The 20,079-nt window shown below is 43.9% G+C and overlaps 1 protein-coding gene across 1 annotated transcript in view; it reads right to left on the bottom strand.

Annotated features, from left to right (window-relative positions):
- Positions 1–19,860, bottom strand: part of HS3ST4 (heparan sulfate-glucosamine 3-sulfotransferase 4) — a 453,449-nt gene extending 433,589 nt beyond the window's left edge. The window contains exon 1 of the mRNA XM_064295731.1: positions 19,130–19,860. Coding sequence (XP_064151801.1) covers positions 19,130–19,860 — 731 coding nt within the window. The remainder of the gene's footprint in view (positions 1–19,129) is intronic.
- Between the last annotated feature and the right edge of the window lie 219 nt (positions 19,861–20,079).

Here is a 20,079-nt window from a genome sequence, read left to right as displayed (position 1 = left end):
GGATAAGAGCTACAGCTGCTAACCAAAAGGTCAGCAGTTCAAATCTACCAGGCACTCCTTGGATTTAACACATCTCAGATACCAGACAAGTTTCCTTTCTTGCTTTTTCTCTCTCTTTTCCTTCTTCCCTTCTTTCTTCCCTTTCTGGGTTAAAGAAGAGATGCATAATATTCAGCCAGGGAGCTAGAAAGGGAGATTTAGAGCTTCTCTGCTCGTGTCCAAGTTGGTAGAAAGCCAGAACAGGAACCAAGGCCTCTACCTCCACGTAAACCGGTGGAACGCTCGGTGTGTCTTTTTTATTCGGTTGTATTTGGAAGAAAGATTGCATTTAAACCAAGAAGTCTCGACATAGACATCTGCCGTTTTGGCACCAGCTCCCATTTTCTTGGTTTGTGCAGAGAAAATGCCCCACATCTAATTCTATGTGTCTCCTGTGGAACTGTCGTGGAACTTTGCTCCAGAGAGGAACGCCTTGCACTTCCCACCCCATTTGCAAGAGTGACTGGTTTATGGGTGGGCATGTGACCCCATAAGAACCAACAAGTGACAGTGAGACTTTAGTTGAGCTTTCTGGGTCACAAGGTGGGGCACTTTTCTGACTGCACTTGAGAAGAAAGAATTGGGCTGGTACCATTTCAACTGTAAAACCGGTTGCCATTGAGTTGACTCCAATTCCTGGAGATCCCAAGTGTGTCGGAGTAGAACTGTGCTCCATAGGGTTTTCAATGGCTGACTTTTCGGAAGTAGCTTGCCAACCTTTCGGTTAGCAGAATACAGTATTAAATGTTAGCACCACCCAGGATCTCCTTACAACCACAAAACCAAAAAACTCAAACCTGTTGCCGTCTAGTTTATTCCGACTCACAGCAACCCTATAGGACAGAGTAGAACTGCCCCGTAGCGTTTCCAAGGGGCAGCTGGTGGATTCGAACTATCAACCTTTTCGTTAGCAGCTGATCTCTTAACCACTGCGCCAGTGCAGCCAAGCCCCCTAAAAAAAAAAAAAAAGCACCCTTTTTTTTTACCCTAGAGGCAATAAAATCCAGAAGCAGGAAACTGGTGACACAGTTTAAATTCTAATTAAGCCGTACCTGAAAGAAAGATTCCCCTAGGACTTTTCAGGTACATGAGTTATTAAATCCCCTTTTGGTTTATGCTTGGTTCAGTTTTGACCTGGAATTTCTATTTAACCAAAAGAATCCTAGCCAATAGAGTTCTCTAGCTGAAACTACATTTCAAACCACAGGTAAAGATTTTCTTTAAACATGTCTAACATATTTTGATTTTTGGCAATTTCTTTCTCCTGGTGGATGAGGGGAAATACACTGGAAAAGAGACTCAATTCCAAGAAATCTAGGAGAACCAAGGCCAAGAGCTGAAGGTGAACTAAAAGAAGGAACTCTCAACACAGCAACGCATAAGTGAATGAGAACTAATAAGTACAAAACAAATTCATCGCTTCTTTCTAAATAAGGAAACCTAAACCACTGGGCCACTAACTGAAAGGTCAGGGGTTGAAACCCACCAACTGCTCCAAGCAGTGTGCTTCCATAAAGATTTACTGCCTTGGGAACCCTATGTGGCAGTTCTACTGGGTACTATAAGGTCACTATGAGTCAGAAGCTACTTGACGGCAATGGCTGTTACGAGTTCACGGTTCTGGGTGAAGGCATGGGATTTGTTGGCTGAAATTACCATCCAATTTTCAGATTTTAAATTGCTAGTGTACCCATTTAATATCTGTCATATGTGTTTTAGTAATATTTCCTAATATTAAATGACTTAGCATATATTTATGGTAACATTGTTCATATTTAGATAGTCATAGGAGGGCTAAGAAAAAACGAAAAACACCACTTGGCAATACTTTCTCTTAATCAGAGTACAAATGAGGAAACTGGCAAAGAAGGGGTAGAGAATGAAAGAAACAAACAAACAAAAAAACCCCGTTGCTGTGGAGTTGATTCCAACTTGTAGCAACGCTAAAAGACAGAGTAGAACTGCCCCATATGGTTTCCAAGGAGCACCTGGTGGATTTGAACTGCCAACCTCTTGGTTAGCAGCCATAGCTCTTAACCACTATGCCACTAGGGTTTCCGGAAAAAAGAGATACCTAATTAGATTATATTTGAGTTTGTTTGTTTTAAACATGGCTCTAAACATCTGTTTTACTGTCTGTTTGATGTTCACCAAAAGTGAGCCCTATCTTACAAAGCCTCTTACTTTCTGACATAGGGACACACTTGCAGAGTTAATCCATGTTGGAAGGTGCAAGGAGCTACTCACGTCTTAAATCTCTGGAAATGCTTGACTTTGGACTCAGACTATGTCACGTAACCACCAACTGAGGCAGTGTACTAAAATAACGGGATAGCTGGAGTTATATTACCAAAATAAAACAAACAAACAAAAAGTTTCCATCAAGTTGATTCCAACTCATGGTGACCCCATCTGTTACAGAGTAGAACTGCTCCATAGGTTTTCTTGGCTGTAATCTTTATGGAACCAGATCACCAGGTCTGCCTTCCTTCCACGGTTCCACTGGGTGGGTTCGAACCCTCAATCTTTTGGTTAGTTTCAAGCGCAAACCGTCTGAGCCACCCAGTGACTTTTTAAATTGACCCCAGGAACGTTAAGGTCATTTTGTGGCACCAGATCAAAATTAGATCTTCTCTCCAAAAAGGGGGATTAAGAATCAGGACACTGAGACACCAGAAATCTGGACGAGGGTGGGTAACTATGGAATGTAGGCAAATATTAATGGCAGCAATGAATTTTATCAGCATTTTCCAAAAAGTGGAACTCTTACACGGACGAGTCCAGGAGATGCATGAAAAAGTCACACTGAGGAGCAAACAGCTGAGCAGAGGCCCGAATGAAGGGAGGACACAATCCATGGAATTATCCAAGGAAAGCACGTGGCAAGTGGAGGAAGCAACAAGTGCAAAGGCCTTGGGACAGGACCGTGTTTGGCTTCTCCGGTACAGCAAGAGCAGTGCACGTCAAGCAACGGAGCAAACAGAACAGGACTAAGAAATGTGGTTGAAGACGTGGGCAGGGATGGAATTCTGCACAGCCTTGTGGATCAGGGCTTAGGTATTTTTTCTATAACAAGAGTAAGTTACCGGAAAATTAAAATTAGAGGAGTGATGTCCTCTACTTTATGTTCTATGAGGATCATGTACCCTGGTTACTGTGTGGAGAGTAGACCATAGGCAAGAATGTCGGCCAAGAGCAAGAAAAGAAGTCTAACACAGCAGCCCAGACAAGGGAAGATGACAGTTCCAAATCATTATGTATTTATTTAATGTGTGTAACAAACAAGGAAACCCTGGTAGCGTCGTGGTTAAGAGCTACGGCTGCCAACCAAAAGATCAACAGTTCAAATCCAGCAGGTGCTCCTTGGAAACCCTATGGGGCAGTTCTACTCTGTCCTATAGGGTCACTATCGGGTTGCTATGAGTCGGGATCAACTTGAGGGCAATGGGTTTGGTTTTTTGGTTTGGTTTATAACAAATAAATACATACATACATATCCATCTCATCATACACATTTGTGATAATGATACAGTCTTTACAAATACTTTTTAAAATTTTTATTTTTCACATAAAAAAGCAATCTAGGTGGGTAGATTTATATGGTAAAAACTGCAAAAGTAACACTCACTGACCAAAGTTTAGAAGATAAAACTCTTGATATCAAAATGCACTATTAAAGAATCAGGTAAATTTTCTGCACTTTTCTAAATAAACTGTGATCTCATAAAGTAGTCCTGTGTTCTAACTGCAAAAACGCGCCTACTCATTTACTTCATCCTCCCCATCAGACTCACTTCTTGACAGACGAGAATAAAAAGAGAAGATTATGACCATCTCCTTGTGTAGTTACTGTGGCAGAGAGCTGGCTGTTCCCAAACTCGTTCTCCCCTTTTCTTGGGCACAGGGCTATCTGACAGGTTCCCAGACTCCTTTGGAGCTGGATGTGGCTACGCAACTGAATTCTCACCAACAGAATGTGAACAGAACTTACGTATGTAACTTCTGTCTTACTCGCTTGAGAGGAAATTGCTTCCTGAACTTTCGTTCTTTCCTCTCCTGCAGGCTGGAACGTGGATACGGTGGGATACCAGCCTTGATCATCTGGACTCCCTAAGGCAGGGGTTCTCAACCAGAGGCAATTCTGCCCCCCTCCCCAAGGAACTTTTGGCAATGTCTGGAGACATTTTTGGTTGTCACAATTTGGAGCGGGGAGGGTGCTACTGGCATCTAATGGGTAGAGGCCAGGGATGCTGCTAAACGTCCTACATACACAGGCCAGCCCTCAACAACAGAGAATTATTCTGGTCACGATGTTGGTAGTGCCAAGGTTGAAAACTCATGCTCTAAGGTAATGTTTCTCAAACTATGTAGAGATGAACTACTCAGGTATCTCTTAAAATGTCAATTCTGATACCGGAAGTTTGGAATTAGAATTGAGATTCTGCTTTTCTAACATATTCCCTGGGTGATGATGGACAAACAAGATAGAAAGAACTCGGGTCTCTGAATGATCTCCTGGAGCACAGCTGCCCACCAGTCTGGACTGGCTAGAGTGCTACCTGTAGGGCTGATAGACAGACATATGCACCTGTACACTGGAATGCACTGTTTTCAGCTTGTGCTCCCTCTGAGAGGTTGGTGTCCACAAAGCATGACTGCTACATACCTTCAATACCACCTTTCACTACATTGCATCTTATTCAGATCATTGCACACTGGGGTCTCTTTGTTACAGCGGTTTAGCTTTTACCCTGACCAAAACGGTTACCATCTGCAAATAGTGGTCATGGTTCTCCTCTCCAGATCTAAAGAGCCTAGGAATTGAAATTTTCCAGAAAGAGAAGAAAAGCAAGGCAGGAGGACAGGACAAAAAACAAGATCGTGATTGCTAGAGATATCGGAGGGGGTATAATTGTTTCCAATGGTGGCTTCAACAAATCGCCACAAACTTTGTGGCTTAATACGACACAAATATACTATCTTATAGTTCTGGAGGTCAGAAGTCTGCAATGGGTCTCGCTGGGCTAAAATCAAAGTATCGGCAGGGCTGGAGGCTCTGGAAAAGAATCTGTTTTCTTGCCTTCTCCAGCATCTAGAGTTCTCCATATTCCTTGCCTTGTGGCCCTCTTCTCCCATCTTCAAAACCAGCAACAGCGGGTCGAGTCCTTCTCCACTGCCATCCCTCTGGTTCTCTTTCTTCTGTCTCCCTCTTTCATTTACAGAGATCCTTGTGATCACATTGGACCCATCGAGATAGTCCAAGATACCCTCCCATCTCAAGGTCAGCTGTTTATGAACTTTAATTTCATCTGCAGTCTTAACTCCTCTTTGCCATATACCCAAACACATTCACAAAGTCTGGGGATTAGGTTGCAGACATCTTGGGGGGCCATTATTCTGTCTACCACACCCATTACCCATTGCCATCGAGTCGATTCTGATTCATAGTGACCCTACAGGACAGAGTAGAAGCACCCCATAGGGTTTCCAAGGAACGGCTGGTGAATTCGAACTGCCAACCTTTTGGTTAGCGGCCGTAACTCTTAACTACTGTGCTACCAGGGCTCCTTGTCTACCATAGATGGTTAGAAAGCAGGCTAGACAGGTGAGAAGTTAATACACCAACCTGGGAAACACAGCCAGGGTAAGTAGGAAAAAGGGATAACAAGTCAACTGAAAGCAGCATGAGGAAATGTTCTAGTTGCTTCCAAAGCTCATCAAATACATGGCAGTTCTAAGAAGCAAGTGTTCCCTATAGCTTTTGTATGTTCTTTCAGTGTGAAGGAAGGAAGCATCAATGGTCACAAGTCAGGTGGGAGAGTTATACAGACTGAGCTGTCCAGGAATTCTTGGGATCTTTATGCACTCTGCCCTCAGAGTGTTTGCTATCCATACTATATAATAGTTTCTGTAAATTAAACCTCTTAATCTATCTTTACGATAAGAGTGCTTGTCCTATATTTCAGATACTCCCTGGAGTGCAACATTCCAGAAAACCAATTACCTGGGGGAATTCATGAGAACGTGCATGGATTAATAACAACTAACTTTTGCAGACAAAGCAGTTCCCAGCATGTCAGGATCATTCCCCCCTTGCAAAAATCTCTGGACTTGTTAGAGGCTGTTATTCCCATTTTAGAGATGAGAAAACAAAGGCCACACACACAAAGCAAGAACCCAGGACCAAATCGAAAACTTCTGATTCCACGTGCAGCTTTCTTTTCAAAATACCACACAGCTCCGAACAGCCAAAGTGCCCTAGTTAGCTGGGCTCCCTCAGTTTGACTCAAATATTTCCTCGGCTCTAGGGACACCCAAAGCTCTAATTCCCTGCAGAAGCCTTAACTAGAAGGTCTAGGAAAAGTTGTATCCACACTCTACAGTGTGGAAATGAATCAAACAGGGGGCCTCTGTGTAATTGCTTGATTATTAAATTGCAATTATGTAATTTTGATAATGCACTTAGAGAAACATAATCCAATCCACTCTTGGAGCATAATGGTCTATCAGGAATAATCCAGGTTCTTCTCTTACATCTTTGGCTGCTACAGCAACCAAGGCCAGGAAGCCTAACCAGGTGTTACGGTGGAGACAGGTGGCTTGTAACAGCTTTTTCTGTGACCCTGGGATGGTCGCTTCCCCTTTCTAAGTCTCATTCTCTATATTTGTAAAACCAGGATGTGAAAGCATCTACTTCAGGAGGCTGTTGTGAAGAATAAATGAGATACTGTTGGGTGCTGTAGAAACCTTTTGGGGAAACTGTCTAGCCCACACAGCTTGTTCGAGTGGGTTTCTCTTTCTTTCACCCAAAATAGCCTTGCAAAAAATAGCATGTGAGAAAGCTTAAAACAATTCTTAGCCAGAGTTCCCAAGAAATTTGAGCGCTGTTGCTTGTCAGAAGCCTGGAGTTTTGCAAGAAAACCTAGCACAATGCCTTACACATTGAAGGCACTCCTTCATTCATTAATTCATTGATACTTTTAATAAACAGCCATGTATTCAGTGCCTGGAGCCCTGGTGGCACAGTGGTTAAGAGCTTGGCTGCTAACCAAAAGGCTGGCAGTTGGAACCCACCAGCCGCTCCTTGAAAACCCTATAGGGCAGTTCTACTCTGTCCTATAGGGTCGCTATAAGTCGGAATCGACCTGACAGCAATGGGTATTGAGTGCCTACCATGTGCCAGGCACTGTTATAGGCACCAGCAAGGAACAACACAGACAAGAGTTCTGCTATCATGTAGTTCACAATCTGGTGAGAAGGAGAGAAGTAATTAAGATAATTTTGGACAGTAATATATGCACTGGAGAAAACAAAACAAGGAAACAAGCTCAGAAGTAGAGTAGGGTCTTTTCAAGTTAAGTAGTCAAGGAAGGCCTTTTTGAGGAGCTGAAATTTTGCTAATACCTAAAGGACAGATAAGGACAGCCTGGCTGTTTAGGAATCTGGATACAGGGCATTCCAGGAAGAGGCAACAGAACAAAAAGACCCTGAAGCAGGGATGGGAGTCCCCGAGTGGTGCAAACAGTTAACATACTCAGCTGCTAACCCAAAGGTTGGTGGTTCAAGTCCACCCAGATGCACCTTGGACGAAAGGCCTGGTGATCTCCTGCCAAAAAGCCGGCCTATGAAAACCCTATGCAGCACGGTTCTACTCTGTTCCATGAGTTGGCATTGTCTTGATGGCAACTGGTTTTTTGTTTGTTTCTTTTAGGTGGAAATGAGCTTGACATGGTCCCAGAACAGAAAGTAAGCCACTTACACAGATTATTTGCTGGGGCAAGGCCCCTCAGTTAGCCTGTCCTGTAGGTAGGCCAGTCCATCTGTGCTGGGGGAATCAAAAGCTTCTAGCAGAGAATGCTAAAACTTTGTATTCACTCCCATGATGCTGGAAGACAATACTCCCAATGGAAAAGAGGTCTGAGGCAAACGAAAGGAAACGCTGTATGTCTGGGTTTGCATCCTAACTCTACCATTTTGGGCAAGTTACTTAACCTCTCTGTACCTCAGTTCCCTCACCTGTAAAATGTGGGCAATAACAGTACCTACCTCATGTGGTTCTTTAAAGACTGAGTGAACTCAGTGTTTGGTGCAGTGCCTGGCACATGTAAGTACAATAGATGTTGACTACCACTACTGCTATTCTTCCAGATCCGAGCCTTCAGCTCCCTTTCCACTCCAAAATAACCATCATTTGTCCCCAATCTGGTTTTTGCTTTGTAACAATATGAGTAGATCTACATTTACTAATTTACACCAATTCAACTGCCAACCCTCACCTTCATCTTGTCCTCTTGTTGTTGTATGCAAATGAGTTGATTCCAACTCACAGCGAGACTGTTGGACAGAATGGAACTGCCCCATGGGGCTTCCTAGGCTGTACTCTTTATGGGAGCAGATTGCCAGGTCTTTCTTCCTGGAGAGCCTCTGGGTAGGTTCAAACTGCTGACCCTTCCATTAGCAGTCAAGTGCTTAACCACTGCTCCACCAGGGCTCCTTTTCATCTTGTCCTACCACCCCTGAATTTGGAATAGTGGCCATCAGCACTTCTTAAAGCTGTTTAAAAATAATAGGGCTACAAATCTGAACATTAACAGTGGTCTTGCCACCCTTTCCTCCATCAAACGAAATGTGGAAAAAAACCTGCATTGTTTAAGTACAGCATTTTAGTTATGCTCATATAAACAAGATTTTCAGACGACTCTCAAACACATGACCTAAATTTAGGCATCAAGTAATTTTAAAAATAACAATAATAAAAAGGGGGTAGTGAAAGAGAGAGGAGGAGGCAGAGGGGTGGGGAGAGAGAGAGAAAGAAAGGAAAAGAAAGGTATTCTATTCCAGAAAAGGGCTCTGTCTGTCTTTGTATTTACTCTTGCCTTCTTATTCAGTTTTTGTTTTTATAAGTCTATTGCAATTCTTGTGAAACTGATTCCTAGTTATTTGATCTCTTTGGTTGGTTCTATAAACAGAATATTTTCTTCCATAAAACCATTTTTCAAAATGGCTGATGTAAGCATATAGGAAGACTATAGTTTTTGCATAGTAATTTCCACAGCAGCCATCTTAACAACAGAATAATATATTCTATTATTTTTTCTAATAGATTCATAGTGGGACTGATTATCTTAAGATTTGTAAAAAAGATTTATAAAAAGAAATCAATTACTGGCGAATAGTGATAATTCTATCTCCCCCTTTCTTAATTCTATTTCTTCTCTAATTGCAATATCTAATAATTCCTGAACAACAGTAAATAATAACAATGATAACAGACATTCTGGTCTTCTTCTGGATTTAACGGAAATATTTCTAGTGTTACCTCATTAAAGATGATGTTGACTTTGGACATGATTCTATTTAATTGGGAGGTTCTTCCAATGATAGATAGTTAATTTTATCAGAAGTCTTTTTAATATTCATAAAACACAAGACTTTTCTCCTTTGCCCATATTAACAGTAAATCGCATTATTAGATTTCCTAAGATTAAACCATCCTTCCATTCCCGGAATAATTCCCACTTTGCCACGGCTTACATTACCTTGTAATATAATCATTTACATGTCCATTTCCCTTCTCTATGAGCTCTTTCAGATTTGTCCATGATTAATTCATGTTTTACCCCAGCATACAGCCCAGAGTTGACAATCAATACATGTTTAATATATAAACAAATGAATGACAATAATAATGAATAAATAAATAACAAGTGCACTGAACCTCCCAAACTAATTGTACTTCCTCCAGTGTTAAAGTCTTGGATTAGCAAGATCATGCACCTGTCCCAGAGTGGACCTTTATATATTTAACCGATATCTGGTTTAATTGGCCCCCACCTCTTCCAGCAACAGAACACCTACTTAGGCCTCTTGTTCTCCATTGGGAAATTATTCCCTATAGTTTTAACAGTGCTAACCCTACTTCCTATTGCCACCACCACTCCAAGCCAAAGGGTGGCTACATGGCTGAGGCCTAATTAGAGTATTACACAATTATTACTTTAGGAATCGATAGATGACCCAAGCTGGGCCAAAGACATTTCCCAGAATTCCCCACAGAAGCTCTTAAGAAAAATTCTTTCCAAAAGGGCTGATAAACATAAAATATAATTGCCTAAAGTTGCTGTGACCCTATAGGACAGAGTAGAACTGCCCCACAGAGCTTCCAAGGAGCGCCTGCCCTTTGGTTAGTACCCGTAGCACTTAACCACTACACCACCAGGGTTTCCAAAGTTGCTGCTAACCATCTTGCCTAAAATACTGTGACACAACCTCTATGAGAATGAAACAAGACAGAGGCAAACATGGCGAAGTAAAGAAGACAGAGACCTAGTGACATCCTGTGAGCCCCCTGGATCCAGCTTTGCCTGAAGCCATTACCCTCTAGACTTCCCACTTACATAAGCCAATAAATTATCTTTTTGTGCTTATAATAGATTGTTTGATTTCTATCATTCGCAATGAAAAAGAATTACCTAACTGATGTGTTGCTTTGTTTCCCTGTAAATATATCTTGTACATTCTTTAGTAAAGGTTAAAAAAATATTTTAAAGGAAGGCAATCCTAACTAAAAAAAACTAGTGAATGTTTAAAAAAAAAATCAACTGCCTGCGTTTAATCAATGGCAAGATGGTCTGAATGGCTCCCTTAGTGAATTATAATTTCAGATTGAAATTCCCAAGACAGTTATACAGAAGCTTGTTAAACCACAGAAACCAATAAAATCAAGAGATTACTTTATCAGGGCAGTGTTTCAATCAGTTCCAGAGATACCATCCATTATGCAAAACCAAAACCTTTCAAGCTTTCTAATGTACAAACCTAGCAATCTTTCATTCACCTAAAGAATTGGTATGATACTTAAAAAAAAAAAAAAAAAAAAATCATGTTATGATGACTGGAGAGCAGCAATGAAAGCAGCCAGGTCTGAAGATAGGAAGTTTCATGGGGTCTCGCTGAACAGTCCTGCCTTCTCAAATGCTTTCGGTTCTTCAGAAAAACTGTACTTGGCATCCTCAATGCTTCTGGACTCATCCAGGGCTCACGGCATCAGTTCCTACTGGAAGCTCGAGAAAATGCCAGAGTCTGGGCCCTATCCAACACCCCTGCCCCATTCCATTTGTTGAGAATTCTGGCTGCAGTTACCTCATGAAATCAGGCTCTTCTCCTTCAGCTCAAGTTACAATAGACCAATTCTGGAACCTGGTTTTGATTATTCTCTGGAGAGCTACTTAAGAACTGCTTCAGGGTTTGAAATCCCTCATTCGGACATAATCTTGAAATAAAAAACTATCTTCAAATGAAAAATGTATTACAGCTTTCTTTTTAAGGCCTTCAGCACTGATGGGCAGGATGAAAGGAAGGAACTGCAAGAAAATGAAGGGAAGAAAGGAATAATGGAAGAGAAAGAGACGGAAGAAAGTGCAGGAGAAATTGACTAAGTCACAGACTATGTGAAGCACTTTACGTAACATTTTATTTCATCCTCACATAATCCTTTGGATGTAGACAATATTGAGCCCATTCTGCAGATGAAGAAATTGAGCCTTACTAATATTAAGTATTAATATTAAGAAACACTTCTAGATACACTAAAACATCTTTAACATAATACAGTAATAACAATGTTTTGATGCACATCACAAAGTAGCACCCGTTTATTATTACAAACCATTGTACGTACCTCAAATTTTCAATATAAAAAATTTTAATATAGAGACTTTACAGGGGTTGATTCATAACTACAGGTTGTATGTAAATCGGATGTTCATCACCCAGGGACCATGCAGTCGAACACTGCCCAAACGGACATTATGTGGTTCATAACTCTATGTTAATAAGCCAAGAAAGGAACTCCTGGTAGCACAATAGTTAAGATCTAGGCTGCTAACCGAAAGGCTGGTGTTTTAAACCCACACACTCTGTAGGAGACAAGATCCAGCAATCCGCTCCCGTAAAGAGTACAGCCTAGAAAAGCCAATGGGGCAGTTCTACTTTGTCACATGGGGTCACTATGAGTCAGAAATTGACTCCATGGTGCCTACCAACAACAAACATTAAGTAAGTTTTCTCAGGTCACAGTAGAGTCTGACTTAGAGATGCAAATACCTGCTCTAAGGCATCTTGCTTCTACTCTATCAGCCTCCTCTCTCCGAAAGGTCTAATACAGAAGTATACGCCAAATTTTGTGGGTGAATGGACCCCATGCAGACAATACAGCATTGTCACCTAAGAAAATGAGGTTAAGACAATTTTAGTATCTTGATGTCCAAGAGAACTAGCATATGGCAAAGCAAAGCCTAGAGCCCAATTTTTCTAACTCCCTCCACCTGACCAGAATCTATTTTATAAGTACTAATCATCTACACAGAACAAATACAGGCTGTCCCAATTAATGAGTGAAAAGCTGATAATTTTCCCCACCTTCAAGAAAATTTTAATTGGGAATAAAAGGAAAATATTCATGAATTTTATTTTTCTGCCTCAATGTTCCTGTTTATACCAAGCTCTTTTTGTTGTTGTTATCATGTATCTGGGAGGTTATTTCCCCCATGCTGTTGCAAAATCTGTAAAAGGGGAAAAAACTTAAGCTAAAACAGCACGTACAAACCACAATTCTGGCAACTTCAAACATTATGAGTATGCCAGTTGCTTTCTGAAATGAGTTTAAACCAGAGGTCGCAAACTGGTAGCCAGCTGGCTCTATAGAGCCCACAGATGTGTTGTGTTTGTCCCACAGCATTGGCCCACACAGTGTTTTTAAGAAATATGAATTTGTTGCCAATATTAAAAATCTACAGTAGATTTCAGATCAAAACCTGGATTTCCATTTTCTCCTAGAAAGTTGAAGATCTAGCCAGAAGTGATCAGTGGCTGCCCTTTAGAGAGAGTCTATGCACCCCAGTTTCTCCCCACCTAGTCTGTGTCACTCATTTATAAGATCTGCATGGGTTTTTGACCCTTGGTTTAAAAAGTTAAGTGGATGCTGACTGCAAAGCCAATCATTATAAAGCTTTTCCCAAAACCACCCCCGATAAAAGATTCTTTCATCAATATTGCTACAGCTGTGATGGACAGTAAGGCATGCAAAGAACCAAAATGATGTGAGAAATGGAAAAATCTAGTCGTCATGTCTGTTTAGATTTCTGCTCTAGGATACTCATTTTGTTTAGAAAATGCATTCACTGGCATTGTTTCATTTATTCCACCCAACAATCCTGCAAGGAAGAAATTACTGTCCAATAAAGAAACGAAAACCAAAACCAAAACCCAAACCCACTGCCATTGAGTCGATTCCGACTCGTAGTGACCCGATAAGACAGAGTAGAACTGCCCCATACGGTTTCCAAGGAGTGCCTGGTGGATTTGAACTGCTGACCTTTTGGTTAGCAGCCATAGCTCTTAACCACTATGCCACCAGGGTTTCCAAAGAAACTAAAGCTGAGGAAAAAGAAAAACAGAAATTAAAGCTGAGTGATATGAAATAAGCTATCCAACCAAAATCATCCAACTAGTCAGTAACAAAGCCAGTTTTTAAACCCAGTTTTGTCCAGCTACAAAGGCTATGCTTTTGGGAATTTAAAAAACACTTAGTAGAGCCTTGAAGCTTGTTTCGACCTCAGGGCCTTTGCACTTGCTGTTCCCTCTACTTGGTAACCTCTCCCCACAGATCTTCATATTAGAGGATCTTACTCTTCACTTCATTTAGGTCACTTCTACAGAGAGCTCTTCCCTAATCATCCTAGTTTAAAAAGCACATGTACACACACTATCCTCTAGCACTCTGCCATTCAAAGTGAAGCCCTGGACTGGCAGCATCAGCATCAGCTGGGAGTTCAGCAGAAATTCAGAATCTCATGCCCCACCCCAGACCTAGTGAATCAGGATCTGCACGTCAACAAGACCCCCAGGTGATTCCTGTTCACGTAAAGTGTGGAAGGCACTGCTCCACACAAGCACTGTGCAACAGAAATAACAATGGGAACCCCAGAGGCAATTTTTAATTTTAAATGTAGGAGCCACATTAAAGACAGTAAAAAGAAACAGGTGAAATTAATTTTACAATTTTACTTAACCCAATACGAATATTATCACTTCAACGTGTCATCAATATACAAATTATTCATAAGCAACGTAGCATTCTGTTTTTCAAACTGAGTCTTCCAAATCTGATTTGTACATTATACTCACAGCACATTTCAGTTCAGGCACTTCATACATTCAAGGCGACATGTGAAGAGTGGCTACTGGTGCTGGGCAGAAGAGTTCTGGACCATCAGAGACATTAGGTACTTTCTTTTTCTTTTTTTTCAAATAATTTTTATTGTGCTTTAAGTGAAAGTTTACAAATCAAGTCAGTCTCTCACATATAAACTTATATACACCTTACTACATACTCCCACTTACTCTCCCCCTAATGAGTCAGCCCGCTCCCTCCTTCCAGTCTCTCCTTTTGTGACGATTTTGCCAGTTTCTAACCCTCTCTACCCTCCCATCTCCCCTCCAGACAGGAGATGCCAACACAGCCTCAAGTGTCCACCTGATACAAGTAGCTCACTCTTCATCAGCATCTCTCTCCAACCCATTGTCCAGTCCCTTCCGTGTCTGATGAGTTGTCTTCGGGAATGGTTCCTGCCCTGTGCCAACAGAAGGTTTGGGGACCATGGCCGCCGGGATTCCTCTAGTCTCAGTCAGACCATTAAGTCTGATCTTTTTATGAGAATTTGGGGTCTGCATCCCACTGATCTCCTGCTCCCTCAGGGGTTCTCTGTTGTGCTCCCTATCAGGGCAGTCATCAGTTGTGGCCGGGCACCATCCAGTTTACTTTATTTTTCTTTATAGCCTTTATCACAACCAGAAATCTCACTACAAATTTATTTGCTTTTTTATTTTCTGTCTCCCCTACTCCTCTGCTAAAGTCTCAGTTTTAGGGAAACAATTGCTTCATCTGTCTGTTCACCACTTTATCCCCAGCACCTAAAACAGTACAGGCACATAGTAAATATTTAGTAAATATTTGTTGAGCGAATGCATTGAATGATCTTTTTAGCGCTTAATGAGTAGCAATGTGATGGCAGTGGAAGAAACCAGCACTTTGAAACTAGACAGCTCAGCTCTGCCACTGACCAGCCCAGTGACCTTGGGCAAGTCATCAACCTCTCTGAGTCAGCTGTAAAACAGGGATGCTGCTATTTAACCCAAAGAGTTATCACGACACTCAAATAGCATATGTCTAGCAAGTGCCAACCACCACAATAGTAGGCGTTCCATAAACGCTAACGCCTTTCCTTCCTCCTTCACCTTCTCTACAAATACATATGCGAATAATGTCGCCACCAATTTCCTCTGGGTAGCATGAGCATGACTGTTGAAACCGGTCCTCCAGCCAATGGGATGTGTGCAGTAACTGTTGACTGTGAAGATAACTTGAAACCATGGACGGTCACTTCTCATCACCCTGGAGCAGTCATAGTTACTGCACAGCTTGTAAGCCTCAAGGCAGGACACAGCTGAAGTAGGTGCCATCACTTTGATGGGTCCTACAGGGGTGGTCAGTTGGCCTGCCCTGAGGTCCCCTCCCTTAGAAGAGTTTAAGCACTCTGAGTAGACAGCTCCTATCAGCTAATACTGAAGGGTATGTAGTGACTTTGCTTTTTCCAGTGGGGTGGGGGGAGGTGGGGTAGGGAAGAGGGTTAACCTATTCTCATGTATTGATCATTAGCCTCAACGCAACAAGCGAGGCTTGCTTCCCCAGAACTTTAACACTTACATCCCAACCCGTAAATCTATCCTGGTCCTGGTGATCTGACGCACATCCTTTAATCACAGTCAATCAACAGCATAGGATCAAATCACAACTCAGATTTAGAGATAAGTGGAGTGACGCCAGGAGCCCCAGTGGTGCGGTGGTAAAGAGCTTGACTGCTAACCAAAAGGTCGGCAGTTTGAATACACCAGCCACTCCCTGGAAACCCTAACGGGTAGCTCTATAGGGTCGCTATGAGTCGGAATTGACTCAAGGGCAAATTTTTTTTTTTTTAATGGAGTGACACCAAGGAAATAAAAAAGTGAGGTCTCTTTTGTTGTATATGAAGAATGCACAAGCCAGCTCTGTGGACAGCAGCCCGATTTCTTCCCGCTCTCCCTCTTGCTGAAAACACAAGAACCAGAAACACTTGCAGAATTAGTAGGCTACTGGAAAGCATGCTGAAAACAAACAAACAAAAAAACAAATAAAACCCAGAAAAAAAAAAAACAAATGTACAAGAAAAATATCAGAATCTTTAACCTGCGGTTCTCTAATTAGGCCAATAGGAGGATAAGATTCCTGGTAGGACAGGAGGTCCATCGGGAGGAAGCATACAGATGCTACCATCTAAAAGATTCGGAGTTGGATCAGAGAACCCAGGGGAAGGGTTCCTATTATTGGTTTGAATCAATGTCTGTTTCCTTTTCTGCAGAATAGGGAGGATGTTGTCCCCTCTTCCCACACGGGAGAGAAAGAAGAGCCCAAAGAGATGGGGCTCATGAAAATCTCACAACTGCCCTCCAAAGCACTGATGTCCATATTAAGACTAGAGAGAGAGCCATGCAAAATCAGTCCCGGCACACTTGGCTTCTGCGAGTGTAAGGACCTTCGGGGAGAATTCTGAACAGCCAGGTTTCCGCTGTTAGACACACATCGACAGGAAGCTTTCTGTCCTTAAGAGAGTTTCTTCACCAGCACTTCCAACATTTATCAACATTTATAAGGATCTATCATGAGCAACAGAGTCCCTGGGTGATGCAAATGGTTAAATGCTCCCCTGCTAAATGAAAGATTGAAGGTCCCACTCCATCGAGCCACTTCTGAGGAAAGGCCCGGCAATCTACTTCCCAAAAAATCAGCCATTGGAAACTCTATAAAGCACACAGCTCTGCTATGACATATATGGGGTCCTCATGAGTAGGAATCAACTCCATGGCAACTGGTTTGTTTCTTTGTTTACTGTAAGCAACATGAGGGGTGGGGCATTGAGGACACACAGATGTCATATGGTCTTTCTAAGTGAGGCTCCAGTTCTACCTATACCCCTTCAGTTTAACAGTTCTATGGGTGGCTTCCAAATACTGACACTGAGCCCCAAGTACCACAAGTGATTGCTGGGGGCTTCAGACTAGGGGTACCACTGCACCAGAACAATATCTTCAGGAGCCATGCTGTGACAGCCTCAGTATAAAAGAGCCTCAGTGTAAAAGAGCAAGGGAAAGTACAGCATGTTCTGCCCTTTCATTTAGAAACGCCTCCAAATCCTCGGATGGGACTTCCTGACATGCATTCCACCAAGTACCCTCCATCAACTTTAAGTCATTCCAGTAAAACACGTCTTCTGTATTTACAGCTGCTGCAAAGCAACCTAAAAACACATGTTGGAAAGATTTGGTCCTTATGCCTCCGTCGTCCCCAAAGAGCATCTGACACTTCTCACAAGACACACAGCTTTAAAATTAGAACTGGAAAAAGCCACAGTCACCCTCATAAGTCCAAAGCTACAGCACAGAAGAAACCAGAACATTCCTCTAATCAACAATTAAACAACTGAAACCTTCCCAGGCACCATACCCTTTCTGTATTTTGCGGTTGCTGCATTAATCATCCTAACACCTTTTTAATTGTAATCACAAACTGGAAGCCATGCCTTGTGATGTTATAAACACTGATTTTCCAGTTAAATTAGGCATTCGCTGTTTTATGTTTTGATAGGAAGGGGCTGTTTGAAGCCTCCTGAAATATTGCAATTAGTTCTCGCTGTTGAAACAGACAAGCCATTAACAGACACATTGGCCGTTTCAGTGTGATCTGCTGGAATGTTTACGCCTAAACGTGCTCCTCTCAAGCTTTTAAAGCATAAGGCATATTTTTAAAAGTGGAAAGAAATCAATCACAATACACACATTTATTATATATTTCTGAAGTTATTTCTGAAACTTTTCCAGGCTGTAATTTAAACTTAGAAAGCACCCCTCTTGAACAGAGAGGCAACCTGTCAAGAAACAATCTTTATTTACCTATTGGCTCTGTTAAGATGATAACATCACCTTAGTTGACAAAGCCTGTGTTTCTGTTTGACAATCGCAATTAATTACTGAAATGCAACCCAGATGGAGCCATCCCTTCAGGTTTGGTTCCCAGAGCAACACAAAATGGGAGGCAACGGAAACCAACGGGAAGGACCTTTGCATTTTGGTATCTTAACCAGAGTTGTTTCGGATGTTACGGCTGGCAAGAAAGCTGGATCGTTAGTTTATTTTATCTGCACTTGACTTTCAAGCCCTCTCTTCTCACTTCCTCTCACTGCCAGGAGACGGTAGGAAATGGGAGAGATGAACATGTCACCAAACACAAGCTCCCATCTGTTGCAAAGGAAGAGCGGGTGGGAGAGGGCATGGGTGCAGGGCATGAAAACTCTTTGGGCACCAGCTATCATGCGGAAATTGATTCCCCTGATGCAAAATCAACTCCGTTCACTCAGCCAAGGAGGATAGAGAGTTCTGGAGGTGGAAACCATCCTCGGTCAAATTCACCAGCAACACATTTTTAACTGTTTCTATTCATTTTTCTCTGACCTGAAAATAATAAACTTGCATTCCAGCCACGCAGATGCTTTGGGGGGCGATTTTGAGAGATTCCAGGGGATCTCAAAGCTCCGTAGTCAACCCAGCTATCCTGGGTCATTCCTCAGCTGTGTCCCCAAAGGCAGCAGCCCAGAGCCCCCAGAGTGACTGGATTAGGGAACACCCCGAGGGCAAGAGGGCTGAGGGCTCCCGGGTTTGGAGCTAGGCAGACTAAGAAAGCCTATCTTTAGAAGAGGAGCCCGGGACAGGCAGGCGGATACCTCCTCCCCTCGCCCTGAAATTTCGTGATTCTTAGCCAGAGTCCAGACCTCTCAGCCGCTCCCCCTGAATAGCCCCACCAGGGCTCGTTGAGCCCTTGTGGGGCCGAGGACACTCAGGACGGTGTTTGGATTTCTAAGGGAATCCAAAGTTGGGAGCTTCCCTCTCCACCGAGTCTCACCCACGCCTCTGTCCCATCCCGCCGAGCCCAGGGTCCTACCTGTACCACTCCAGCCCCTTTTCGTAGTTCCTGTCGAAGAAGTGCGGCTCTACACCCACCGCCCGCACGTCTGGGTGGACTCGGATGGCCTCCAGCAACGCGCGGGTCCCCCCTTTCTTGACCCCGATGATAAGCGCCTGTGGCAGCTTCTTCTCCCCGTAATCAGGGGTGCTGGCGGCGCCGCCCCTCTCGCTGCTCCCGTTGGCCGCCCTTCGGCCTGCGAGCTCCTCGTCGGTGGTGCTGGACTCCTGCGCTTCCCTCTCCAGCAGCGCGCTCTGCGCCGTGATCACCTCGCTGGGTGCCAGCGGGGTCCGGAGCCAGGCGTCCCGGGCGCCTCCGCCGCCGCTCGCCAGACCCCAGCCGTCGGCCCCGGGGGCTGCAGGCTGCTCGGTGGACTCGGGTGGCTCCCCGCGGCTTGCGTTGTCCGGCGGCGGCGCGGGCGGCTGCGAGGGGGCGCCGAGGCGCACGGGGGGAGGCACCAGAGAGGGTGCCGGCGGGCTCGGCGGGGGCGCGGCGGCGGAGCCCGGCGGCTCCTGCAGCGCCAAAGGGAATTGCAGGGAGCCCGAGCCGCCCAGGAGACTGTAGCACAGGTAGGTGACGGACAGGGACAAGGTGCACATAAAAAGCAGCTTGCGCGCCGGCGGCCCCTTAGCAGAGGCGCCGGGCGGCGGCGGCGCTGCCAGAGGTGGAGGCGGAGGCGGAGGCAGAGGAGGTGCGGGCCACGGGGCCATCGCGGCTCCCGGCTCGCAGCGGCGGCGGCGGCGGCAGCCCCCGGCGCTGCCCGGACATGGTTTCAGCCGCCGCCCCCGCCGCCGCCGCCGCTGCTGCTGCCCAGCCGCTCCGGCTGCATGAAGCGACGCCGCTGCGCCCCCGGCCCTGGCCGCTGTCCCGCTGCGCCAGGGGGAAGCCTGGCCGCATGGCCCCCCTCTCCACTCTCCCTGCGAAGTCCA

Source organism: Loxodonta africana, chromosome 12 (assembly GCF_030014295.1).
Source record: "Loxodonta africana isolate mLoxAfr1 chromosome 12, mLoxAfr1.hap2, whole genome shotgun sequence".
NCBI lineage: Eukaryota > Metazoa > Chordata > Mammalia > Proboscidea > Elephantidae > Loxodonta > Loxodonta africana.
The sequence above is the reverse complement of the archived record's forward strand: the minus strand, read 5'-3'. Positions and strand labels throughout refer to the sequence as shown.